The following is a 27,857-nucleotide window of genomic DNA, read 5'->3' on the forward strand; positions in this document are numbered from 1 at the left end:
TGAGTGGGTGTTTTTATTTTTTCCACGTTAATTTAAACAAAGTATTATGGGTTATAGGCATAAGGTGGACTAATTGTATTTGTAAACTTCTCAAACTGTTTCCAAAATGTAAATTAAAATAAAAAAGGGCATCCATTTTGGATTTTGAGACTTGGGTTGGTGACAAACTTCTGAGTTTTCCATCCCAAATTCTAGATTGTTTTATTTTTATTCACTTGAAAATTGGAAATTTTGTCTTCAGAGAGTAGACTGGCTGCACAAGTAAATCACGAGTCTTACTGTGCTTATGTATTAAAATGCCTGTCAATACATTGACTATGCTGTGGATTAATAATTGTGGCGTAACTTGCAGTGTGTGAATTACTAACGGCCTTTTATTTACAACATTTTTCCAAACTTTTTTTTTTTATTATTCGGCTTTTGTTGCCTTTCCGAAGAACAGCAGCTTAAACCTAAACAAATTTTAACCTCTTCGGGTGTAACTATATCGTTCCACATTTAATATACATCACTACGCTGCGTAGTAAAAGCAGCAAGAGGGGTGGGAGGAGAACGGAACATACCAACCCGCAGGGGGAAGTAGTGCTAACTAACGTTGTTTAAACCTAACTAAAAGTAGCAATTTCTGAAATTTTAGTGAAACACTTCGCCGTTAAAAGTTAGCGTTAGCGCTTTACGTGTTCGCTGCCGCCTTGCGTCATTTCATATGAGGTTGTTCGGAGCTGTTGATGCCTCTGGCCTCCCCCCCTCCGCCACCCCGCTTGAAGTGGACGCGGATATGGTTCCGATCCAGTGGAGTCAGAAGTCAGCAGCTCTGCGCCTCGCAGTTCTCCTCACTCCTGAGTTTGGAGGACGCCGAGCTTGACGGCTGCTGCTGCTGCGAGAAAAATCTCGCTTCCTCTCTTCGTTTACCGAAGATGACATAACTTCAAAAGAAGACATCTGCCGACCAGGTAGTATTCACTCAGACTCGCGGTCGTCCTAAAAGCTGCATCTTGATGTTTGTGCTTGAACTGCTCAGGAGTTTGCAGTTTGGCTCATGCTGGGTTTCCCCTGAAATCCGGGCAAGATACTTAGGGGAACTAGAAAGAAAACTTGAGCGTGTGGTTGTGTGTATTTTTATTTATTTATTTATTTAAAAATCAACTCACACAATCAAAGTAGAAAGATACATGCTGAATAATGTCGGCTTCAGTGAATGACCAGTTTATTGAAAGTTTGTACTTGACCAAGTTAAGGCTTAATAAACAGCTTTAAATGTTTAGGACTGGTGCACACAAGCACTTACAGATAACAAGCAGCCTTTAATGTGACAGTCAACGCAATGAAACTGAACGTGCAGATACCGTACCAGTGTGCAGAGAGGCAGTGCGGTTGTTCAGCAGTGTCTATTGACAAACAGCTCCTCACCACATTTGTGAGAAGAGGCTGAGAGAGAGGCATGCTGAGGCTTTGTTCCATATCTTTCACTCAATCTCCACCACATATATTTTTTTCTCTGCTACAGATAAAAGTCTCTTATCACTAATTATAAAGGTTTTCTAAGGACGGTTCTCAAGAAGATGTCTCGTTTGTTGTTGGTTTTTTTTGCACTGATTTTGCTGCTACACCAGTAGGTAAATGTGGCAGAGTATTGATAGTATGTACTGGTGTTCCCTTATGATTATACTTCTATATGACAGTCATATACAATAAACTTGTGTTATTACACATGAAACTGAAACCACTATAACAATAAACGATAACAATGTTAGTACAGTAAATCATCTGCAGTTATTCTGAATAGGCCGCCTACACCAGCCTCATTTTGAAACCTCTTTATTGCAGCCTCGGATAATAATCCAAATGAGGGCACTCAGAATGTGGTAGCAAAGTATTCGGTATTGGCCTGTGTCAATGGGCGATATATTTTTTATTTTTTTGGATGTTTAGGAAGTCAAAGTGTTGGCTTATGTTTTGCCTTGCTTACCATTTTATGACTGTTGGTTGATCTTTTGTGGACACCACAAACACAAGAGCACGTAGAACTGCTTTTTTTGCACCGTAATCGGAAATACCTAGAAAAGGGGCCTTTTGGATGCCTCCACGGCAGCTCTTGGGGCGTAACGTGCAAGGAAGAGGGACAAATTCGGTCAGCAAAACAGGAAATGTCACAGGCTCTTTCGCAAATCCTGCTCTGTGAATGGTCCTTATGAATAGAAAATGTAGAAAAAAGTTTAAGGTCGACACAAAGCATAGTTGGGCAAAAAGATTTAATCTCATGTCAGCTCTAGTGTCCAATCACATTTGAGATGTTGATGGGGGTGCTTCAGAAAAGAAAAAAGAAAAAAACAAACAAAAGAAAAACTGGTTTGTCTCGAAGTTAGCTTTCTTAGTCTTTCTTATCTGTGTGAGAGAATTTTGATGGCTGCTCATTCCTTTGATTTCCAAAATGTACCGCCTCTGCAATGTCACAGCAAGGCATGGAATGCATTGTATTAAGGCATCCCAAGGCTCATAAAAAGGTACATTTTCTTCTGTCTTAAACTGCTTTTAATGAGATGCCAAAAAAGAAGTGACTGAAATGTTTTACCTCCCTTTGAAGACTTCCTGCTTTGCACTGCCTGTCAGCAGGCTGAAAGAAAAGTACAACACTTTTGTCTCACCTGCAAGAAACCAAAATCTTTTTGTTTTTTAACACTTCCCACTTCCAGTGACGGCAGCAACATTCTGCAGGGTGCAACCCATCACTCTGACTAATGAGCAGCATGTCCATTAGTCAGCCAAAAGTGTTTGCGTGTTTTATATTTTTTTTTACAGTGTCAGTTCATTTTAGCTTGTTTATCCTGCACACATTTAATTGCCAAATCACAACAGTGGTCATCTCAAGGCACTTTAAAAAAAAAATCAAACAGATTCAATTTGGTCATAATCTAAACATAATTTCTGCCCAAAATGGCTCAGTGTGATCTGTCTGAGAAAACAAAGTAGACTCATATTGACTTTTGGTACCAAAAATCAATATGAGAAACAAAATAAGTAGTAACATATACATGGATGACATTATTAGGACTTTAATACTTATTTTATAGTAATTGTAGTAAAGTTTGGTTGTATTTTATGTATCCAATAAAGGCAATCAGATAAATTTTATACAGTGAAGCCATAAAATTTTTAATCAAGGTTATCACACTGTTGGGAACATGCAGTCCAGATCCATCAGATCCTGTCATGTGAATCTGTAAACCTGTTTTCATGGCCTGTCTGATGATTACCCTCCTCGACCCGGTCCAGCTCTTTCTTTTTTAGCTCTGCGCTCAAGATTTCGGTCACGTGTACAATTGGCTGGCTTTTAAAGGTCAATTCAATTTATTGATTTAATAAAAAAGTCATTATTGTTCAACTCGAGTCAGTTGTCAAGAGGTTTCAAATGACGTCTCAAGTTTAAAATTTGTTCAATTTTACTCTGCCCTTGAAGTATCTAATTACTGAGTAAAGAAAATGCAATCAACCATTTAACGGAGGTTTCCCGTTTTTTATACTGAGTGTTGTGGAGGCTTTGCAGCTGTACTCAAAAGTGGCCAGATACCCTGGCAAATCGTTGTTCAGTTGCTGGCAGTCACTTTAATGAAGTGCAGCTTTGGCGTGCAGCACTTGTACTCAACAACAGCTCTGGCACTGTTAGTCAGCGGGCTTGTTTTTGACATGCTAGAAGCATAATTTATGGCAGCAATCTAAGGCTGGTGTCTTTTTTCTCTCTCTCTTTTTTTTTTTTTTAAAGGGGATCACTCTGCGCTGCACTGTGTGTGCTTAAGATGCTAACATTTGCAAGGCCTTTGTGTTGCAAGCAAAAGGTCCTATTAGAGCTCCATTCTGCCAGTGGGCAGCTGTGTGCCTGTGGCTGAGCGGGCCTCTGGTCCATTCAGCGTCTGTGTGTACGGCTCTAACTCGCTCTACATGATGACGCGCACGCTGCCACTTTCAACCCTCTTTCGTTTTGCGTTGCCGTTTCTACTTCTGTGATATTCCTGCGAAGATAACGCAACGCGATTCTTTACCATGACTCTTTGCGCCTATCCGTGTTAGATTTACTTTTCTGGGACCCGTAGTCCAGCCCAGCCCTGCTCCCGACGTACTGACACATATATTCACTCTGAACTCTATTTATATGAATTCTGCTATTCTTTATTGAACATTTTCCTTCCTCATTAACATAACAGATTTGAGAGTCTGGCGTCTTGTCACCCACAGAGCCTAAGACCTACATCTGAAAAGAAAAGAATGGCTCAGAAAAGAAAAGAGGCAGACTTGCAACACAAGAACTACCCCAACCCCCTAAAAACCAGACTCCTGAGATGAAAAGCTTTCTGGGATGCAATAGAAATGTTCCCATCAACACATCTCACTCTTGTTCTCATAGATAGTGACAGTGAAGAAGCATCTTGAGTTCAGAGAGAGAGAAAGAAAAAAAGAGAGCGCAGTTTTTTTTGACTCTCAAATGAGGATCTGTCCCCTCAGGGGCTTAGTTTTTGTTAGTTCGTTTGCATATCCGACGTCTGATGCTATTGGAAGCTTTGTGTGTGTTTAACCTGTTTTTGCTGGAAAGCCCCATAGTCCAGGTGAGCTGATGGTTTTGCATTTTCTTTCTTTTTGTCATTGTATTCTCTGGTTTATGAAAAACAGTGTTCTGCATTCCTGTCTTTACCATTTTGAAATGACTTTTTCTCAAAACTCCAATCCTATCAGGTCTCGTCTAGATGATTCTGTGTCCCCCTTTTCTGATACAGTTTCCTATTTGCCTCTGATTAAGAAAGGAGAACTGAAAGCTTACAGAATTATTTTGTGTATTTTTATAGAATTTGTTTGCATTCTGATGACTAAATAACTAATTGGGAACTATAAGAATTAAAAGGCTTACGATTGAGACTGGAGAGAAGAGACAGAACATTTAGACCTTTTCTTAAAACTATCTCCTGCAGTTGATAGATAAAAACACCTTCAATCACTGCCTCATGGTCATCCTAAAATGTCTGCCTAAGAATCACTGCTCATTACTTAGACTATGGGTTGAAAAATAATTTTATAATGATTAGTTTGGGACTAGAATTGGTCGACAAATTTTACAATGGCATACATTTTTAGTGATGTCTCTGTGTTACTAGTACAAGTTGTACTTAGTAAATTCTACAAGTAACAAGGTTCCAGTATGTTTAACAAATGCAGCAATTCAATTTAAGAAATACCTGCAACATTTCACATTTGTACTAGATTTTCTAGTGAAGACAAAGCCCAGATCTTTGTGGATGTTGGTTTATTTTTCTAGCTCAGTGTGAAAAAGACTTTAATCTGAAATTTAAATTATTTCAAGTTCTTTTAAGATAATTGTGTGGTTTTTCCTTTATCACATTTTCTTTTTTTTTTATCGATTACGATACTCTGATTTTTTTTGCTTTCAGTATTTGTGGTGAGAGCACATGATGATGAAGAAGTATGAGTCTGAGCAAATAACTTCCACGGTATTACAAGACTTATTGCCACAACAGCTTTTTCATACATTTGTGGATGTTAAGTTTCAAGGATTCCCTTGGTCCCACAACTTCCACAACTTACTGTAACTTGCTGCTAGTCATTTCTGTGCAACCTTCAATATTAGAAACCAGACCACAAGTTGGTAACTAAAAACTTTTCCTGTTTTCTGTAAATGGCTTGTGTGACATATTTCAAAACTGTCTCTCTTTGACTTGATAACAGAGACACTGTCACCTGATAATCTTGCTCTTATAAACAGGACCAATTTTCATGGAGACTTGTAATAACCTACAGTCTTTATGCTTCTGTAATATATCTATTTTATTACAAATAGCAGCACGGTAAGCAAGTTACTTAAGTTTGCAACCGTCAGCTAACTTGGAGAAATAACTTGCACTCATGAGAAATAAATACAAAAGCTTTTCTGACTAAAGCTAACCTTTCTGACTAAAAGTCAGAAAGCTAATATTAAAAGAGATTATTTTTTTCTCAAAAATCTATTTGAATGTATGCCACACTTAGAAAAATACAGATTTTTCCGTGACCACTTTTTATTGCTGTGAAACTTTTCACGGCAGCTCCATATGGGTCAGAATGACCTGATGGCATTCTAACATTGAGTCACAGTACCACAGTTTCACAGTATTAACAGGATAATTGAAAACAAATGTCATGTTGGGTTCAACTCAAGTCAGTTGTCAAAGTTTAAATAATGTCTCAAGTGACACACCAATTTAAAACTAATAGTAGCTGGTTCACTTATTCTGATTCTCTTTGCTCCACACAGCTTTAGTCACATCATCATCACTCTCTCTGGCATCTCATTAAAATGACTTCAATTAATGTTGTGGAGAATTTATACAGTTTTGAAACTTTTTACTTTTTAAAAACTTGGGTTACTTTCATATGGCTTCAGCCCATAAATCTCTATAATCCTTTATAACCAATTCAAGGACCAGAATCATTGACTCATTCTAGTCTGATTCTGGTTCTTTTGTAATTCCTAATATAACACGGCAGTTCCTGCTATTTTGGCTTACCTATATGGACTAAAGCAGACGTAGAAAAAATACAGGGAAAGTTCATTAGTACTTTCAAATCCTTATGGTAGTTGCACAGAATACTAAATCTTTTTGTTGCATATGTAGACCAAGTTGATATTTGAAATTAGCTGGGTTACCTGCATGGGGAGCGAACATGCAGCCTTCTACTTTACAGACATGCAACTTGTCGCTTGCTAACTCTAGCTGTAGCGGTATTAAAGTGAGTGGAATCTTATTTAATCCCTGCTTGACACTTCATGTTTTTCATGACTAGAAATGTTTCCAAACAGCCAAACAAGGAAAGAGTGTGGCTGCCATTTTTGTGTAGCCTACAGGTGGATAATAGGGATTGTAGGACTTCATACATTTGGGGAAAATGCTGGCCACTTTCTTCTTTATCTCAAGAAAAGGACTTTAAACTTGTTATGCACATTATGCCTTGTCAGTTATTTTGAATCGCTAAAGTTATTCTGCTGACAGTGACTAAACCGACATATTTTTTTTCACAATATGAATTCATCCACTTACGTATGCTGCATTTATGAGTGAGGCGTAAGAGGAAGGAAAACTGCTAAAAATGTTTTTGGTAAATTCCAAGCTTGCAGTCGGCAATACATTCTAATTCATACTATTTTCAACATCGTGGCAATGGTCCTTCCTGCTTTGCTTTGCACAACGTAGAACACCCTCAAATTGTTTGACATTTTTCCTATTTATAGCTGCATAAACAATGGTGGGCTCCTGAAAGAAAAAAATAATTATACCCAAAGTCTCACACACCTCCAGCTTGCTCTTAAATCCTGGCTGTTTAACACCCCTGTTTCACAGTGTGCTGAGCAGTCAGAGAGGTCCATGTGGCAAACTGAGCCCCGTCACGAATGAATGAATGGGCCGATGGAATGCTGCATAGTTTTCATTCTGACATACTCCTGTCCGTACACAATCCCTAAAACTCACCCACAGCCCTATGGTGGGAACATGGTGTTATGTAACACCAAAAGGATACTTTATTGGCTGATCAATTGTGACAGGATGTGCAATATAACTTTCTTTTGCAACACAGGAGTGGCCCCTGTTTTTTTTTTTTGTTTGTTTGTTTGTTTGTTTTTTTTCTCTGAGTTGAACAATTGCAAGGGATTGCCAGGAGCACTGGAGGCTCCCATGTAATGTATCCCTGATGGATTAGGGCCTTGGCTTGTGTGCGGAGAACAGAGCAGAGCCAGGCACTCATGGATAATGGAAGAAAACACCAGAGAATGGCAAGGATTGATTGGGAAGGAGCAGTGCAATTAGTGGGCTACCTGATGTATGAGTAGCCATGGCATTTAGGGGTTACTCCTGGGGGCAAGAGGCCTCATACCTTTCTTTACTTAAACTAAAACACCTGATCCGATGCCTGTCAAGCTTCTAAAGAATTCATTTAACTAATTTCTGCTCTGAGACACCAGGGTCAAACCTGAATACATTTCAGAGTTGCCTGAGTAGGGCAAAAATAACCCCTCACCCAAAAAAAAACACAACAGTTTGTAGTTTTCAGTTTGCACGTAGCTTAATAAACGTGCCTTTCTCAACCCAATTTCCTATAACAAACACACTTACTGATAAGAAATTGATGAGCTGTCCAGACATCAGTTTTAACAAGATCGATGACGTCTGTTGTCTCCAAATCAGCAGTTGTCAGTGTTGACCTCCGTTTGTGAATGGCTGCTATGGCTACCCATTCAGTTCCTAGAAACAGTGTTTAACTTAGCAACTATTTTATAATGTGCAACCACGCTCTTAGCAAGTCAAGAGTGTCTACAACATAAATGAGGCATGAAGACAGATTGGGACATCATTTGAACTGTGGTTAGATTTGTAAAAAGGTGCAAATTTGTTTTGTTTATACATATGCTCAATGTGAGTTTTATGCATCAGTTTGACTATGTATGCTAATAGGAACAAAAAAGGGATTTGCCCGGGGTCTAAATAATTTTGGACCTGCTCTCTGAGTTCATTGAGTCTTTTTGTTAAAGTACGAGTGACATATTGTTCACTGCAAGTCAAGCTCACTTTGGGGATTTCTCGTTTTGCGTCTTTGGTAATAAAATCATCGAGCTCCACACCCAGTTTAGCAGCAGCACAGTCTTACCACAGGGGAAGTACAGCTCATACATTGAAAGTATGCTTACATCTGCAACTGAGGTCAGTGTATCTCCGTGTCACTTTTTGTTGTGTAGTAAGATGAATTCCGGTGTGAACTGCACTGTTAAGAAATGGCAGATCTGCGAGGTGACTTGATGTTAGGTGAAGGATTGTGGATCGTACTGAAACTGAAGACATTGTTTTACCACAAATAAATGAACATGAGAATGAAAGTAGCACCAAAGACAAAGAGGGATTTTAGCACATGAAACGAAGGCACTGTCCACTGGGGTTTAGGTCCATGTAAATGCTACTTTTGATCTCTAAATGTGGCTGGTCACTTGCACTAGCCATACCTGATTTTTCTACATTATTTTTTTGTTCAAGGCAGACTTGAACTGGACCAAAAGGGCTATAAAAGTCTGATTCAACATTTCTCACTAGACTAAATAAAAGCAAGGGCAAACCAACCTTAAATAGCTGTAAACAATGATCTCCATGGACATCCAATGTTAGGTTTTTAAACTGATGCCTCCAGTGTGGAGGCATCAGAGACACCTTCAGAGAAGAAGAAAAGAACCAGTTTTATTAGATGTTCTTGTTTCTGGAAGCACAAAGAGAAATGAAGTAAAACTACAAAAAGTCACAAACAAAAGAACTAGCTAAATGTCAGCCCGATGAACTTTTAACAGTGACAATAGAAAAATGTTTAACTGACGGATCAAGGCTTTGTTTTTCCACTTGTGAAGATGTACTGGTGTTAAAGTGGGCTGATTTTGGCCTGCTTTCCTTCGCAAGCGGGTACTAGGGTGATGGCTAAAGGAGTCCGTGGTATGTCTCAAACCCCCCTAAGCCCTTTAGGACCACTTTTACAACCTAAAGCACATTATCTTCAAGAGGAGTGGCTCTGTATTTTTCTTGAATTAACAGTTCTCATTTAAGACAATCACAAAAATGTGGCTAAAGTTAGCACCTACATCAAGAGTCTTAACAAAAAAAAATGGAGTAGCATAAACTCAGACACCCACAAAGCTTATCACTGTCTAGTTTGGTGGAAAAAGAGTTCTTTAATTTTATTTTGACAGAAAGCCACTGATCAAAGTCTTGACACCAGACACGCTCCGCACAAGTATGCAGTGGCCAGAGCCAACCGGGTGACGGACAGCTAACGTCCCATCACAGAACTTTATTGGGGGCCCAAATGGGCGTCTATTCATCTGTCTGAGCAAATCACTGTCTGGGCAAAGAGCCATGTCAGCTTAGGTGCCCTTTTCTTGCGCTCTCCTGAGTCACTGACTTTTTGTGAGCTTAGCGCCGCTCTCTGCAGCCTGCTATAGGTAGATGTAACATAATCCTGTTCAGCCCACAAATATTGAATTTAATTGACTTTTCCTTCATTATTGATTTGTGTAGCTGGTTTTGGAATGTGTGGTATGCGTTCTAACAATCCTACAGCAATTTGTTGAGAAGGTGCAGCAGCATGCAGAATTAAAAGTTCTAATAGCCTTTTGTGGTATTTTAAACGATAAGAAAAACATCGATTATGTCTCTCCTAGTTTTCAGTGAAAGGATGTACGCTTCACAGAGGCTTTGTGATTCATCAAATTCCAGGTTTACTACAAGATCAAAATGCTATCAAATAGAGGAACAAAACTGGAAATTTTATCAGATCAGTGCAAGTCCAATACAAGAGCTCTGCAGCTAAACTAAGCTCTGGTTTCCTCATCATGGCAAGTTGGTTCATTAAGTAAGCTTGGCTCCAGGGTTGAATTCACACTCGTTCTTGCCCTCTCCCATGACCCCACTTGCCAGTCCCCTACGCAAGTGCAGGTTAGCATAAACAGGCAGCATGTACAGGCACAAAAAACACAAGCTGCTGTTTCAGCCCTTATGAACACATTCCCAAATCACCCTGACCTCACACTGTTGCAACCTTCATGCATGACCACAATGCGCTTTGGTCCTCATTCTGATTACCTCTCATATACACACAAACCCTGCTATGCTGCTCCACCCAAAACTTCGGTGTCGGCCCTAATCAGTAAAACAGTCTGCAAAAAAAAAAAAAATGAGCTAGGAAAACAATTCCTCCTCCTCCAGCTCTCTCCACCAGAACCAGTGCCTCTCGTCTGCAGAGGCCGGTTGTGCTCCACTGACTCTCTGGGGTAAATGGAGATAATGGGAGTCATATGCTAGCAGTTGGTCCGAGGGGCAAACTTACATGAAACATTTATATTATTTATGTAGTCATGCGACTTGTGGGGTGGGGGAAAGGATTGGACAAAGATGGCATTGTGATGTAATATGAGAAGACTATGGCGGCCCAAAAATGTTTTATCCAGGCCCTGTGTAAACAACTCCCTCATATGTTTTCTTTTAAGAAGTTCTCAGCAAGACTTGCTGTCCCTCAAAGCTAATTCTGCCCTGTGTGCACACCCTCACACCCGAGAATGTTTAGCGCAACTACCCTTACTTAACGCTAAACCACATGTTTGAGGCAGGGTGACATTGCAGGCCTGGAAGAGCCATTAGCTTCATATGTTGTTTTACATTAGAAAGCTGTCATTACCCAACATTTGACCTGAGCTATGATGGTATTTTCTATTTAGATACTGTCAGTAGGTTTAGTGGCTGGTTGATGAAGGAGTTAGGCCCCCAAGCCGCTGCAGCTATTTCTCCTGAGAAAAGCATGAATGAATGAGCATTCTTCCATTTGAGCAAATTACAGCCACATATGCTCCATCTGCCTTACACAGGCTTTTAAGAGTCTTATTTGGTGCAGTTTAGCTAAGCCAAATGCGGGTGCAGGCGACCGCAACTTCATATATGTTCCTCCTTTGCTCGGGTCTCCTCACCACATCTGTAGTCGTTTGACGCGAGTCCTGAATGTTTTTTTTTTTTTTTTGTTCTTCTGGCATTAGTTAATCTCTGCCTTCTGTTTCAGCACGTTAGGATTTCCACATGTCCAGAACCAAAACGTTCCATTATTTACAAGGATGAGGAAGCACTCGGCAGGCTATTTTATTTACCAGGACAGTAGTTCTATAGGTGTGAAGTTCTTCTGGTAATTGGGTGGTTAAACATTTTGAAGTCTTAGGGTGTTTAATGCTACATGGAAAAATGTTTGTCGCCTCTCTTTTAAGTCTTTCATCCAGGTTTAGTTTGTAAACAGTTTCCCTTTTTTAGCCCATTTTATATTGTGGATTAATGGATGCTATATGTGCAGATATAGATTTGTATACATTGCATGTATTCATATTTCATTTATTATGTTCTACTGTTTACATGTAAAACAACCTGCTTTTGGGCCCATCACAATTCTGTTTGGTTCTTTGCAATTTAAATTAGAAGTAGCTTGTGTTCCAATTTTGCCTTGATTAAAAATCTTTACCTCTTGAATTTTTTCCACAATTTTTTCGCCATTGAACCAAACTCCAATGGGCATGATTGTGAAGTGGAAAGAAAATAGAGGTATGGCTCCCAATAGATTTTCCCCTTTGTTTGCCCTGTGTTTAGCTTCAGTTTAGTTGTCCATGTCTAAGAAAAACACCCCCATCAGCATGATGCTGCCAGGACCATGTATGACTGTGGAAATTGTTTGTTTAGAAAATCTGTAGAGTTAGCTTTTTACCATACAGTGTTTTGCTTTCAGGCCAAAATTCGACAGGATTTGTTGTAGAATGTGGATGCTATTTAGATGGAATATTGTACAAATCATATTTTATTAGTTCATTCCAAATCCTTACCTTGTACAAACAGCCTTAGAGGCTAAATTTCTCCCACAAGCCTCTATTTGCCTAATACCGCTGAAGGCGATACAACAGTGTTTAAGCATACCTCTTTCCAGGATGGAAAAAAAGAGCAGATTTAAGTGAATTACAAAAATCCACATCGCTTTTTTGTTTGGTATTAATGTTTTTTCTTTTAAATCTCCTGTTTTGGTGAACACAGGTATCAGCTGTATTACCAGAGACCATCCTACCTCGACCGACTTCGTCAGCACTGCTCTCTTCAGATGGGAGGTCACAAACTGCTGGTCCACTTCACCCAAATGCACTATCTGCATTCTGCCCTTGTATAAAGATGACCACCCGTGGCTTTTTTCTGCACCTGTATACCCCGGAGCAAAGCTGCGTGCTACCATGGTGATCATTTTCTCAAAAACACTGGAAAAGAAAAAGGGTGTCAATGATGTAAGGTTCAAGAGCCCCGACAGACAGCCGGTGAGAGAAACTTCACCTTCAGATTCATTAATATTTAGTATAGAAGTCATCATGGAGGTAATCACATGCTATACATATTTGGGCAAACTAAATGAGTACTACAGACTGGATGAAGCAAAATAGAAGTAAATGTAAAATGTGCAGAGCTGTTTTAGTTCAAAGTGTACCCCCTCACAAGATGACCCATGCCAGGTCTTGTTCATGTCAAGAACTTTTCTGCATAATTTATCCCACAATCTTAAATATGCCAATATACAAAGTATTGGTTTGAAATGAAGTGGGCTTCATTCTGAAAGTCAACAAGAGTATACTTTTTATTTTAATGTTTTTAAACGTAACCTGTCTTGTATCTTGTCTTGACATTTCAAGCATACCATACACAGAAGGCTTCATTGCCCAGGGTAGTTTTGTTCTGAAGAGATGTCTTAAAACAGTGTCCTAATTGTATGGTTGAGTTTATTGAATCAAGACTGTATCTATCATCAGAGTAGACAGGCCATAGTGCTGCCATAGAAACCTGTGCTTGCATGACTTTCACCCATTTGGATTATTTGTGTGGATGGGTGGATATAAGTATGTGTATGCATTTTCTTTTTTTTATTACTTTGCATTTTCCTTAAAGAAAAAGCGACAAGCTTTAATTAATGAAAATAAAATGGTTTGCAAGATGTACTCTAATCACTTAAGTACATATTTAAAAATTAGTTTGAATTACTTCTGGATTCCTTGGTTATGACATCCATTCCTGAGGGCATAATAAAAATGGGCTGTCCTGCTGTAGATGACATAAATATGTAAATCTAAAAAAATAAAAATACAAAAAAAATTGGTGATTTGACCTATTTAGTTTAGATTACAAAGTGTTTTGCTGCCGTTTTCCAGTTAAAAGTCAGTTATTTTTTTATCGATAAATCCTTGACACTCTGCGTCTCATTCCTTATTAAAACTTATCGCAAAGTAGAGGTAATTTGCAGCGTTTGCATCAATCCTGCTGTATTGATGAAATGTCATCTTTTATTTTTGGTTCTGGTTTTCCTCTTTCTTTAGTGAAATGTCTGGGACTTTAAGTTGCTAAATGCTCCAGTGGTTCAAAATAAGTCACCCAAGGACGTGCTACTTCCCTGTCTCATTTCTGCTTGACTCTGAGTTGTTGTTTTGAATACTTCAAATGTCTTCACACTCTGTAAATAAAATGGAATATTAATAGGAACAAGACTTGTGCACTAAAACAATACATATTTCAGAAAATAAACCAACTTAAGGTATATTGATGTTTTCATGAGAAGAATGTGAAATATGTGCTGGGTATATTTTTTATTGCTAGTAAATGAGTGGAATTTATGTCAATGTTTTTCTTTGCCTGACGGGCAATTTTGCAGGAATTTTCTTTCCTGCATTGCCGTTTGTTTTGTATTTTACTAGCTGTTTACTTGTTCTCTACAGAGTGATCTCCACATCATGAGCAGAGGGACCACCCTCTTCTCCTGTGGAACTGTGGGTGAGTTGGTCTTACTTTATCCCTCCTTGTGTTTTAAATACAAATATATGCTCAAAACATAATAGTTTAATGACAGACTGTGGCACAATTACCAGTAAGGTTGGTTGGCTTTCTATTTTAATTATTTGCAATTCAAATATAAACGAATTAACTCCTATGAAGAGGTAATAAGTACCAATAGCCAAGTTGTAAGCGAGGAACATTTGGAAAATTTTCAGTACATACTGGAAGCAATTCATTTACTGCCAAAGTTGGAACTTGGAAACGTCAAAATTGAGAGATTGAATTATATTTAGATCATCAGAAGTGTGAGAAAAAATTGTAACGGCTGTCAGCAGGTTTTTATATGCAAGGCCGTATAAAATTTTGAGGTTAGGACCAAACGCTTGCTTTTCCACTTGGACTTCTGGCGCTCTCTTAGTTTTTTTTTTTCTTTCTCTTAGCTGTTTTAACTGCACAACTAAAAATTTCAGCTTTTGTGTAAAAATGAAATGCATAATGAAATTGAATTCTTCTACCCATCAATTAGTACCGGTAAATTAGAGTATTTCTCTTCTCTTTTTTTATGGAACACCACAAACTGAAAAATTCCAAGTCACGTTGCAATCCTGCTTTAGGATTTTTGTCAAAATAGTAGTACTTAGAAGAGTTTTTACGTACTATCGTGGCCCCAATTAATGCAAAGCTTGAAATACATTGGTCTAATGCATTGCCTCTTTAATGCCTTGATTAGTCAAACCATCAAGTTCAGTGACCCTGACTTCAACTGTCTTGTTGTTCAGCTTAGTCTCTCACTTCTCCCTTTCTCCATCTGTCTGTCATCCCCTTGTCATGATAAGGGTGCACCTGCCTCCATACAACGTTGCACCGCATTCTCATGGGAGTGAACTGTAATTGAATACACTGTCGCCTGTGTCAACAATTTCCCCTAGACTCTGTTGGAGCTGCAGTAATTACTCCCTCTGTTAAAAGACACTCTATTGTAAATACAAGTTTTCACTTTGACCCCTTTTTCTTCTTAGCAAAAATGTGTTGACGTCACACGTATTAGAGCCGTCTTCCTTTTCTACTATTAATCCTGCTCTTCTGGAACAAATGCAAATATATCTTTGAGTTATTTTCCAGCATTACGGCATTGAGGTCATCTCTGATGCCCGCACACATTCTTAGTCCACCCAAAACGGTTGTTTCAACCAGTGATGAAGCTTTTCTGAACCTTGAAACGGCTTTCCGAGATGATAGGATTTAGACTGCCAGAGGATCTCTTTACCAGAAGCCTCAGTTGATTCATTTGGCTTAGTAGCTTAAGAAACTGTGGCACTTTACTGTCTGCTTATTATCTCATGCAGCCGTGTGGTCGACCTCCATGCTGATGATGAGATGCCTGCCAAATCCTACTGTTTTTCAAAGCATATTTCTGCGTAGCTCTTTTGGTTCATGTCTTTTTACATAAGAATTTGCATTTGAGCAGGTAAGAATTTAAAACATTCAGGAATGCTGACTTCCTCAGAATTTTCTAAAAAGAAAGACAAAAAATTATGTGAAATAATGAAATGAATGGACAAGACTTTCATCTGAGGTTTTTCTGCTTGTACCCTATCTCCTCTTGTGGAAAATTATCCAACACAAACACACTGATCTCTCTTAGTCATACTGGTGGTTACCTAACTTCATGTTTTAATGAGCTCTTCTTTGCCAAATTCCTCTTTAAAACGACCACCTTTTTAAACTTCCTACTAATCTTGAAGCTCTGGTCAATAAATACTAGGTTTTACGATGCCTTGGAAGAGTTAGTCATAGTCCTTAAATTCTGTTTCAAAGCTAGTCACGTCACAAAACTCTAACTTGAATGTGTCTTATTAGAGATTATGTGATAACCCGGGGATGTTAAGTTAATAACTGAAGTAGACAAAACTTGAAACAAAAACTTCTGTGCCGATGTGAGCTTTAAAGTCTTTAAAACTCTGTTTTCAAGAAAAATGCAAGAACACAACAATAGCAGTATTTGTGCCATTTTGCCTGATTAGTTCCCTTGGCATTGTTCTTCCCAGCTAGGTCATTAATGTGTGTAAAGTTCTGTGTGGTGGAAATTGGATGGTAAGTGAACTTATTTTATGTGACGCTTTTCTAGTCATAATGACCACTCAAAGTGTCACATCTGTATGTGTGTAGAAGCTCAAAGTTAATTAAGATAGTGTCATCTCAACTTATTGCAAAGCACACTCAGTTTTTTATGATTATTAGGTGTGTGTGTGGGAGTCGGTTTCAAAGCACCGTTTTGTGCACCCATATTTGTACTTTCAAGTAAATGCAGCTGTACATTAATGAATATGTATAATGTGTAACCCACTGGCAATAATAGATTTATCAAATAACTTTTAACCCAGGACACATCTGTAATAGACCAACACAAAGTTTCACGTATTTGAGAAGTTTCTTTTGTTTGTTCGTTTTTTTGACTAAGTAATTTGAGAAAAATAAATCTAGCATCGGTATTGATTCCACAAACAAAGTCTATTTTCTGAATATAAAATCACAATATTGATGATAAAATTATTCTTTACATGTAATAAGTCAGGCAATATTAACTGTTGTATTTTTAAAAAGGGGGATGTTAAACAAATTTGTTTAGTTTATCAAAAATGTTTAATTGTATTTATTTTGATAGCAGATGCTGTCTTGGAAACGGGATTGGTAACTTGATGCTGCATTAGTAATAAGCATTAAGTCAGCCAGTCATGTTCTACTTTTTGAGTCACACATTTCTTACAGTCAACATTATTCATTTTTTTATGTTTTATCGACGTCACACATGAGCAACATTGGATTGAAGGGTTGAGCCGTTTGAGTTATTTGTTTTTGAATCAACATTTTCAGACAAATGAGTGTTAGCCTTTTGTTTATTACAAGTCAAAACTCATAAATTTCTTTTGGATTTTGTTCTGACCTATGTGTTTTCTTTGAAGCTTGCAGCAGCCTTTTCTAGATAATAATATCGCCTAATATCTCTAGGAAGCGTTCAATACTTTGTTAGTGCTTGTGTATGTAAGCTGAAGGCAAAAATACTCTTATAAATGTAATATATTTTTCTCAGCTTTAATGGTTTCAGATCTCCGTTTATGTCAGACTGAGCCTGCTTTTTTTTTACATTTCAGAGGCAGACAGATGGTTGGACCTGGGACGAAGCTGTGCCATCCAGCAGAAAGCTACAGATTCCAGTTTGGAGAACCTGTGGGACGTGGTGCCTGAACCCAGAGGCCTGCATTGGGCCAAAGAGCCTGGCAGCACCACAGCTATCACCAGTCTGATAAGAGATCTCACTTTGGGTAACAACAGCACGATTGGCACCCACACGACGCCTGCCCCGACACATTTCACACCCGCCACCCACGCTCCTGCGGCTCCCCCGAACAAACGGCAATGCCGCTCCCTGTCCTTATCAGACGAGTTCAGTGGATTCCGCTCATCTTGGAGACCTCAGGGCTCTCGAGTGTGGACGTCAGTGGAGAAACGTAGGTACCACAGTGGGGGGAGCGTCCGAGGTGGAGCGAGCCACTTCCCCCCCATGCAGCGCAGCTCCAGCTTTAGTTTGCCCTCATACTTGAGCGCACCCTCAGACGCCACCCGGGACCCGCCACTTTTCAACCAACAACTGCCTCTCCACCTTCAGTTCACCGCCTCTTCGGTGTCCCCCAGCTCTGTTTTCTCACACCACTCCCACAGTCAGGTCTTCCTCCGGCCTCTGTCCCTTTCCCACGAGCAGATCAGCTTGAGAGAGCTCCAGCGGGAGGAGGTGTCCGAGACCAGCTCTCCGGACTCGACCCCGGAGCTCGGAAGGAGAGACGCTGGGAAGGGGAGTCTGTCACGGAGCAGGTCCCAGCCCTGTGTGCTGAACGACAAAAAGATTGCTATGAAACGCAGGAGACCAGAGGATGCCCAGGAGCAGCGTCCCTCCCTGGATTTGGCAAAGATGACTCAGGTTAGTTCGAAATGATGACACTCACTGACAAGATCTCACAAGCACACATTCATTTGAAACCATATTAGTGAGAAACCTCTGGTGCTCTTCCTTTTTTCATGGGATTAAACTTGAACCAGTTTCATTTTATGTCTATAAATTATTCTGTAAAATGCACTTTATTCAATTCTGCCAACTCCTGGGTGAAATAATTACACAAACAAATACCTTTTTATACATGTGTTTTTTTGTTGTTGTTTTTTGTTGTTGTTTTTTGTTGTTGTTACCAAAGGCATGTCAAGGTGATCCTCAAACATATTTAGAAAATATTGTTTTAGTGTGATTATCCTGGGTTAAATCATCCTGAAAGATGTTTTCGAAATTAAGTTTTCCTTCAGCTCATGGAGTGGAGTTTCCCATGTTCAATCACACAGCTAAACAAATTATTTTAACTATGATAATTATATTAATTATGAATTTAATTTAAGAAGTTTAACTTTTACGATATTTAGCTTTCACAGCCAATCACAGACAGTGTCGTCTGTGATTGGCTGGCGGTTCATTTACATAAAACTAAAGTGGCGAGCTCAGAGACTGAGCAAACAGTAACAGCGACGTGTGCATGCTGAGTGAGAGTTGTCAGAGCTGAGCTGTGCTGAGTGAGCATTTCTGATATTTATTCGCATACGAATCAAATTATTGTTCATTTATAGACATGTCTGCTCAGATCACTACAACAAAGCCATAGAAGCATAAAGTTTACTTTAATGACAAAAAAGAACTCTGGAGCATGATGCAATAATCCCATCTTTCTCCTCTTTAACCTGGGTTAAATTCTTCAGATCACAATGTTGGTTCAGGAATGGGTTAACACAAAGGTTGTGACTTTACTAGACCATGTCATAGTCTGATGACTATGCCATTACTGTGTTTAGTAGCCATTATGTCACTGACTTTAGCCATAATCCATACTTTTGTAAATCTCCCACGAACCCTTGAATTAATTTTTCTTCTCAATCCACTAAAGGCTGCAGTTATCCCTGTTGATGTGCACCTTTCTCTACTATGTTTTCCTTCCACTTAACTTCCCACTACCATTCTCTGAAAAGCCAACTTCTTAACTAATAATCTTTTGTTGCTTTTTTTTTTTTCAATAAATGTGTCTGCTGGACAGCTATCAGATCCTTATCACTATTTAGCACTTTGACATAAGATTTTTATGATGTAGATATATTTGTACTCATCTTAGGCAATGCTATATTCTTTTGAGAAACTGGAAATAAATTATCTTTTAAATGATATTCAGATTTTACGGGTTGCACCCATGCACATCCAAGTTGTGCCCTGTTTTTATTAGCACGATTGGAAAATAATCCGTTCTATGGAAGAACTTGTTATGGTAAACTAAGTGTATTTTGTCTTCTGTCAAAGCAGTGAAAGAAACAATGGGTGATTAATTTTTAGGATATTTGGATGTGCTGATCTCCATCTTGCCTTCCCCATGTCGAGAGTTTGTTTGTTCTTTTTGTAAGGTCAGAGGAAGCGCTGGAACATTATAAATGACCCCTGGACAAACCCAAACCCGAAATAGAACGACACAAGATGTTTAATCACATGCACTGTTTTAAATCTTGCCCTGATGGTTTTTACAGAACTTGTGCTTTCTCGTTCCGTTTATAGTTTTCAATGAAATGCCGAAATTCTGGACTCAATCGGCAGCATGAATGCCAGAATGGCTTTGGGCTATTAGATTTTAAACCATGTCTATTTTAACTTTTGTTTTGTTTTTTTCCTGAGCACAACTTTATGAACCTTTCTGAGCACAACTTTATGTACTTCCATAACATTTCTTGTCAGGGGAATTTGTTCTTCTCCTGTCCCCTGATTAGAACATATCATCAATTTATCCATCTACTCTCCCTTCCTTTTTCCTTTTTAATTTTTTTTTTACAAACTGCCGTGTTCCCAGCCAGTTACCCTTAAGACTCAGCCAGGGCTTTATCAGCTAGGCCTTGGTAATGGAGCCTAGCAAGCACGTTTCCTTCAGTCCTGCCAGTTGCTAAAACAGGGGAAAACAAGAACACTGATGACACATCTATATACACATTAAAAGTGTACGCGCACCCCTGAAGCCAGCTTTATCTCTTTCAATACCTTTTCTGATTCCAGGTAATTGTTAAGGAACTGTATGTTCTGAAGATTTGGCTTTATCTACTTGCATACCTGAAACCAGCATTGTTGAAGCAAGAGAGATTGTGCAAGTTTGATGGGCCATTTCAAGGCTTTGCTATCTGTCCGCTTCCCTTGCCCACATGCATAGTCGGAGTGAGAAATTTTATCTGCATGTGCATGATGGAAATCTCTTTTTGAAGCTCTTACTCTTCACCGGTGCTATTAGGGCTATGATGTCTTTTTTTATTTGACTTCTGAAGTGATTTGGATTTCTTTATTACTAAATTATGAAACGTCTTTACGTTTTAAAGCTTGCTACTCTCTTTGCCTCCTTACAAACCGCCTATGTACACAATATGGAGGTGAGTCCGTATCTCTCAAGCACATCTCCTGATGCATGTGGAGCTTGGTCCATGCCACTCTCTATTTGTAAGATGGCTGAGTTTGGGATTATATTCATTAGCGTAAAGACTAATGAATATAAGCTGCTGGTCCTTGCAGCAGCTTGGTGGCAGTGGATGCACTTTGCACCAACGCTCTTAAGAGGGCTCCTGTAACTTGAAGCAGTGCCAGAACAATGAGGGTGTGATGATCTGGCAAGCTCAGATCTGCTACAAATGATGTTATGACCAAGTCAAACTTGTGCATGCCGACCGCACCTTCTGGATAATCTCGCACTTCTGCTACCAGGCTTCTGCATGTCAAACTCAGAACTTAGAATATATTAAAATAAAAGAATTACCACAACTTCCCTTTGCAAGCTGCGAGCATGTTGAAAATAATCGTAGTAAGAAACATGGAGTGCTGCTCTTCTTTATGCTCATTCTACAAAAACAAAGTCCCTATATAACTTATTGTGTTTGTTTTTTTTTTGTTGTTTTTTTTTGTAATGTCTAATATCATATACTTTCCATAATAACAAAATATTGTTGTTCTTATGATATTGCTGCTGAATGTTTTGTGGATTTTGAGTGACAGACATATTTGGACTCTTTTCTTGCTTTTTATTCCACATAATTGTCCCACTGATCTTTGCTAGCCTTAGCAGCTTGGCTATTAAAAATGTATATCAAATGTGGGTAAGAGAGCAGTGAAAATCTAAAATCTAATTTGTCATAATGCAAAATTTGTATGCACTGAGTATAATAAGTTTGTACATTATTTTGTTGATTTCAAGATCAAACACATTTACACTCTGACAATTTGATCACAATTCAATACATTGTGTAACTCTAACATTTTTTAAACCATAATTGATCAAAACCTCAAGAGTGTCTTAATGCTGTTAACTATTCATACCTTGCACAACACATTGCCTAGAGCTTCCTGGTCCCTTTTAAAATGAAAGCACAAGGCAGATTTTATGTCTATTTTTTCCTGTTCCTCAGGTCTTCATCTTTCGATGTTTTCTTAAAAAGTGGGTGTGTGCCGAACCAAACTGTCTGACACAAAGGGTACCCTGCGACTTTGCCTCGGGCTGTCATTATAAATCTTTACTTCCTCTCATACCTTTTATGTTTGTGGAGTTACTCATCTGTGTTTTGCAGATGAGTAACGAAAAGGAAAGTGGAAAAAGCAAACAATCACGATTGACAAACAGAAAACTTTATACTGGGAGGGTTAGAAATGGAGTTGTTAACTTTGAAGGTGTGTTTGTGGTGCACTAGGGAGAAGGATTGTGACAGGATGAGTCTCCTGTGTGTTTTGTCAGTGGAACATGGTGTAATTTGGCCTCTAGATTCCCCCGGACCACGTCAATGAAGGAGAGTGTGAATTCTGGGGATGCATGTCGTGCTAATTGGCTATAACCCGAACACTGTAGGGATTTGCATGTTGCCACCACCAGGGTTCCTTGAATATCCTCCTCGCAAACAATGTGTGTCAGTTCACCCCTCAGTCAACAGCCTCTTTTATCCCTGGTTGGCCTTCCACCTTGGCATGCCTCTGTTTTTTCCACAGAACGGTGGGCGTTGCCGCTGTCAGAAGGGGAAATGTTATCTCTTGATAGTAGGTAACTTGCCGGACGATTGTTGAGACCTCATACACTCTACTTTTTAGGAAATGGCTTTTTCAGCGTCTGTCTGATCACTTGATAATTGTTGGGTTACTGCAAACCCTGCAAACAATGACAGGGAATCTGTGGGTGCTGCTGCATTAGCGGTTTAGGTTTAGGGTAGGCAATTCAATGTTTGTTCATGTGTGTGCAGATTTGTATGAGGTCAAAGGGGGAAAAAACTGGCAGACTAAGAAAGACAATATTATTCCAGAAGATAGCGGAACAACTCCTCTTTCCTCTCTATTTATATCTTCCTGCTGGTCCAAGTTTTCTCTTCTGCCCCCTCCTTTCCCTGTATCTCATTCCATTTCTTGAATTGCAAACATAGTCATCATTGTTGAGTTACAAGCCCTTTTTTCAAGAGGAACCTGGGCAGAAGTCTGCAATACACAGCAACCTGATTACAAAATAAAACTAATTAATACTTATGCACAAGTGTAAAATCTCCCTAGTTGGGTGTCTCTCTGTGCTTCCTTACTTTGAAAAATAGCATGTTTCAACTTGTCATAAATGTGTATGTGCGCAAGCATATATAGGGGTGGGAAGATCAATTCATAATATTGATAATGACACCTTGTCAGTATCAAATTGATACTTTAGTTTCAGATTATAATTTGTTCTTGCATTAGATTTTCTTACGATTTGATTTGATTTCCTTTCAGATTATAATTTTTTCCACTTTATTTAGGAAAAAATACACACAAATGAGCTTTCTAAAATTTTTCTTCATTGTGTAATAGAGAAAAATAAACTTGTCTTAGTTTTAGGAAGAAAGGATGAACCACAAAACACATAGAGGTCAAAATTTTGATGAGGTGTCCAACTTAAATTAAAAAAAAGATTGGTATCTTTGCTTGCTCTGTTTATCTGGTGTTTGATAATCTAATAGCCACATTCATACAAATAGTAACTTGAAGCTCTTTGAGGTAGTCAGAGCTTGTGAGTCTTATATAGCGTCACTGCAGAACTAAATGAACGACAGCTTGAATTTTTGAAACAGTTCCTTTCTATTTTAATGTTATGTTATTTTGAGCATTTCTGTTTACAATCTGCATGACTCTTCTCAGTTATAGTGCAGGACTTTTTCCCTTTCACATACAACACTGTTATTTATCAGGAGGAAATTTGCCTAACGTTTTGGTGGGTAAATCTGCAGCTGCCTTTCCATCCTGTGTTGTAGATGTGCAGTGAAAGGTATTTTCATTTAAAGGCTATGCTCCAATGGCTCCTGCTTTGAAAAAGAAATGCCTGATTGGTGTTTATTATTTATATATATGTTTAAAAAAGAAATACACCACTGTGACAACTAAACACATTCAAACACAAAATGCACCGTTTGTGTGTTGAGTTTATTGTTTTTAGGATTTAGTTTGCTGTGGCAGGAAAATTGCAGACTAGGCCACACATAGCTGCCTGCATTTCTCCTTGCAAGAGTAGCGTAGACCGCTATTGTTGCTAAGATTAGCAGAAACGCCAAAGGCCCTCGGCATAGCAGGTGTCTGAATTGTCTGTTCCTTCTTTCTCTGTAAACACCATGTAAAGCAGAAACATAAGAGTTAAGAGTGCCGTTAGATGTGAAGTTGTGTTTTGTGACTATTTAACAGTGTTGACAGCATCTCTAAGGAAATGATGACACTGTATTTTGGGCAAATGTGACAGATGAATAACAATGACTTTCCATACCAGAGTGTTCCATGCAAACAGTGTTTTTCTTTTTCTTTTCTCTGGAGGAATGCCCAAGTTCTGTAGCAAATATTCAGTTGACTGTGTTGAATGTAAAACTTGTTTTACATTCAGCTCAAAAACTGAAGAAGATTGTGCTTTGAGTACACTCAGTGCCTTGTATTTTAGCCTAAAGTACACCTAAAGTCTCTTATCTCTGTTTTTCTCCTTGAATTATTAGAAAGAAAATGAGTTTGAACTGTTGACTAAAAAGCACCTGCTGAAGAAAACGATTTTAACCTCTACCATGCCCGGCTGAATGAGCTTTCAAAAAGAAAAGTTGGCAATGGAAGAAACACATCAAGCCGCTGTTTTATTTACCATCTTGTTTCTGATGTACCTTGCTAACCCAAAGCTGTTTTCACGCCCCACCTGTAGCAGGCATGTGCACTGTAGCAACAGAACTGGAAAGCAGAAACAATTAAAGATAATGTGTACAATTTGATTGTTAAGGCAGGTACCTTCGGTTTATATTTATAAGTTATAAATCACAGCAGTTACAGTCTTTGCCAAATATTCTCCATGGAATATCCGAAGTCATTCTTAGCAGGCTGTTTTCTTCTGAATTAAAGCAATTCTGCAAAACTGATTGGGGCAGAGTCCCTCCACAAGGATATAAATGACTCATAACACAAACACTTAATGGTAGCCACACTGTTTTTCTCCCCCTCGACACATAAAAACCTTTGTTTGTAGAATTTTTTTTATATTTAACATTTAACTTTAAATAATAAAGCGGGGAAAAAATCTGTAAGGGGGAAATACCTTTCACTGCACATCTTACTCTACATAAGATATGTGTAGGATCTGAAACTTGGTGTATAGAAGTAATATAACTTTGCTGCTCTGACCCACCACCACACCCACTTGAAGCACAGTCTTCCTCAGTAGATTTTATGGAAAGCATATTGTGCAGAAGCTGCTCCCCCTCCTTTTCTTTGCCCTCGTCTCTCCCTCTGCTGCGATAATTAGTAGTGGGGTAATACTAGAGGTGGGTTGGAGGGTTGAATGCAGAGTTCCAAAGCTTAGAAATCCCCTCTGTTGGTGTAAGTACAGCAGAAATGCCTCCCACTTTAACATGATCACCTCAAGTGTTGTCAAATGAAGCATGCTAAATCAGCAAAAGGCAGCAGAACTTTAAGCCCAGACAGCAAAACGTCCAGCCTCAGATTTCTTCTTTCCAGATCGGGCTGTGTCACAAAAACACACAGATTTCCAAGCTTGTGGCTTCAAAACCTACTTTTCAGCACGTTAGACAACGTTACAGGTGTCTATCATGTGAGATAAGGCTTTGTGGAGCAAACCTCCATAGCTTGAACATCTGCTGCCTGAGGGCACTCTGGTGATCATTAATCCCTGCACCGCTCTGCACCTCTGCCTTTGTTCGCTGCAGAGAGGAAGCAGATAACTTTGAGCCTCTTTCAACGTCACGTGTTGGAAGTGGGATGCAGTGTTTTGCTTGCATACATTCCATCTGAAACTCTCAGCGACTTAAATAAGAAATGACTTTACCATATTTGGTGCGTCTCTAGCCATGCATCTGCCCAGACTGCACTTGGACAGAACATACTTTCTGTGGTTTGCAGCTCATCCCGTTGATTCTTTTTATTAATTTTTTTTTTCCACTATCGACCCAGATTGGTTGAAATAATGCGTATGTTCCCTGAGTGGCTTCTGTGTGTGCTTGTGTTTATATGTACACATGCTGTTGATGAAAGGCAAAGCCAGCCTTTTGGCTGCCCAAACAGAAACCCAATCTGCTCAGACGTCCTTGGGGAAAACAAACTTTGGTTTAAATTGAGAACTGTCAGAACTCTTTAACTTTTATAGTTTCACTGAAGTGGAGTGAGAACTTTTCTCCATTTTCTCTTCCATCCAGAAACTTCAGACCTTTCAAAGCCTCAGCTGGCCCGGAGTCTCGTCCTCGGATGGCTTCAAGTCCAGCCTGAGCGGACGCTCGTTCGATCCCGTCGGCCAAGAGGCGGACTTCGCTGCTGTGTCTGAGCGGGGGCTGGAGTCGCGGACGGAGATGGCGGCAGACGACGAGGAAGAGGACTCGTCCTACGGGGAACTGGACAGCGATTCCGCTTGCAGCGTGAACTCAGGGCCCGGTTCCCCTGCGTGCTGCACTGTGGACAGTAAACGCATCCTCTGGAAGGGTGACTGCGTGAAACAGAGGGATATTTTCCAGCTCGGCGGGGAGCTGGACCTTGAGCAGATTGAAAGAAATTGAGCATCCACTGTAAGGTCACATTTAATGTACCGAGAGGTGACTAATGCAATACCATGAAAGGGATAAGATACTGAAAGGAGTAGGAAGTGACTCATAATAAAATATTAAGTATGTTGCCGAAGGTTAGCTTCAGAATTTCACATATGCCTTGAACATTCTTTCTGCTTTAACCAAAAAAGCAGCACCCTTTGAGGATTTGTTTTATTTCTTATGAGTTGGTGATTTGACTTACCTCAGGAGTGGAAAATTGGGGGTTTGTGTCTTAAAAAGCGTCTTCTAACCCTCCATGTCTTTCCAACCTGATTATCTTTCCAAAGTCAGCTCACTTTAGTTTATTTTTTATTTTTTTAGTACTGTAGTAGTAGCTGAGCTCACCTGTATTCAGCTCAGATTTGCTATTTTCAGAGTAATCTGAAAGTTGGGGATGAAACAGAAGACAAAGAGGTTTTCTTTCAGACATTCAGTTTTGTTTTTCTCCTTTGTCTGTTGAGCGCACACATAAATCTTTTATGTTTGAATGTAGGCTCCATAAGCTTTATAAAGAGTTGAAGAAAAAAAAAAAGAAAATCAAAAAGTGCCTTCTTTTGAATGCTTGTTCTTGTAGTTCTTTTCAAGGAGAAAAGCCTCACCCTAAAGCCACTGTCTCTGACGTTTATATGCAAAGTGTATATTTGAATTAAACACTGAATCTCTTTTTAGGTTCAAACAGCAGTGTGTATTTTTCTACATTTTTTTTTTTTTTTGGAGGGGGGAATTTTTTTATATGTTGTTTGCAAAGGAGCAAAGATTTCAAGGCCTGTCTTCTAACTGAATGGAAATAAATTCACAACCTGCACAAATATGTCTGGTTTATTTGCTTCTTTCATTTCTGCACCAGGCAGATTTCTAGATCAAAGTTAAAATGAGCAGTTTCCAGGTGCTCTTTAGAAGCTGCACTCTCTCCCCCACAGTCACTTCCTGCATCGTGTTTCTGAACGATTTTTTTTAATACTCTCTTTTCAATCTTCTGCAGTATCTTCAGATTTTTATTTCCTGGTAAAGTTTCATTTATAGTTCTTTTCTTGCAGTTTTTCCAACATTTATTATGGTGACCAGAAGTTTTACCATATTTTTACCTGTGATTAAATATTATTGACCACATAACACTCAGATTTTTAAAATAAAAATAGACAAATTCTATCCTGCATTGCAGCAGTCTTTACTGTGGTATCCCTAAATAAAAACAGTTACCTTACATGCAGCTGTTCTGCAAAGATCCCAGAGGTTTGTCAAAGGATATTTGTGAACTGACAACAGCATAAAGACCAGGGGAAATACCAG

The 27,857-nt window shown here is 39.1% G+C and overlaps 2 protein-coding genes across 2 annotated transcripts in view; one reads left to right on the top strand and one right to left on the bottom strand.

Annotated features, from left to right (window-relative positions):
• Positions 1-8,226, bottom strand: part of abraxas2 (abraxas 2, BRISC complex subunit) — a 28,529-nt gene extending 20,303 nt beyond the window's left edge. Inside the window, exon 1 of the mRNA XM_055029500.1 lies at positions 8,151-8,226. Within this exon, the coding sequence (XP_054885475.1) occupies positions 8,151-8,180 (30 nt within the window). The 5' untranslated portion in view covers positions 8,181-8,226. The remainder of the gene's footprint in view (positions 1-8,150) is intronic.
• Positions 794-27,641, top strand: LOC129359692 (protein FAM53B-like). The gene is made up of 5 exons (XM_055029501.1): positions 794-953; positions 12,627-12,898; positions 14,342-14,396; positions 17,552-18,375; positions 26,184-27,641. The coding sequence occupies exons 2-5, from the start codon at positions 12,818-12,820 to the stop codon at positions 26,535-26,537; spliced, it is 1,314 nt and encodes a 437-aa protein (XP_054885476.1). The 5' UTR covers positions 794-953; positions 12,627-12,817; the 3' UTR covers positions 26,538-27,641.
• The last annotated feature ends 216 nt before the right edge of the window (positions 27,642-27,857 follow it).

The sequence above is a fragment of the Poeciliopsis prolifica genome, unplaced genomic scaffold, assembly GCF_027474105.1.
Source record: "Poeciliopsis prolifica strain line A6 unplaced genomic scaffold, Auburn_PproV2 SCAFFOLD005, whole genome shotgun sequence".
In the NCBI taxonomy this organism is placed as follows: Eukaryota; Metazoa; Chordata; class Actinopteri; order Cyprinodontiformes; family Poeciliidae; genus Poeciliopsis; species Poeciliopsis prolifica.

Coding starts and splice junctions, on each gene's coding strand:
- LOC129359692 (XM_055029501.1), top strand. CDS start 12,818: ATGGTGATCATTTTCTCAAAAACACTGGAAAAGAAAAAGGGTGTCAAT. Junction 12,899..14,341: donor AGAGCCCCGACAGACAGCCG/GTGAGAGAAACT, acceptor TGTTCTCTACAG/AGTGATCTCCACATCATGAG. Junction 18,376..26,183: donor ATTTGGCAAAGATGACTCAG/GTTAGTTCGAAA, acceptor TCTTCCATCCAG/AAACTTCAGACCTTTCAAAG.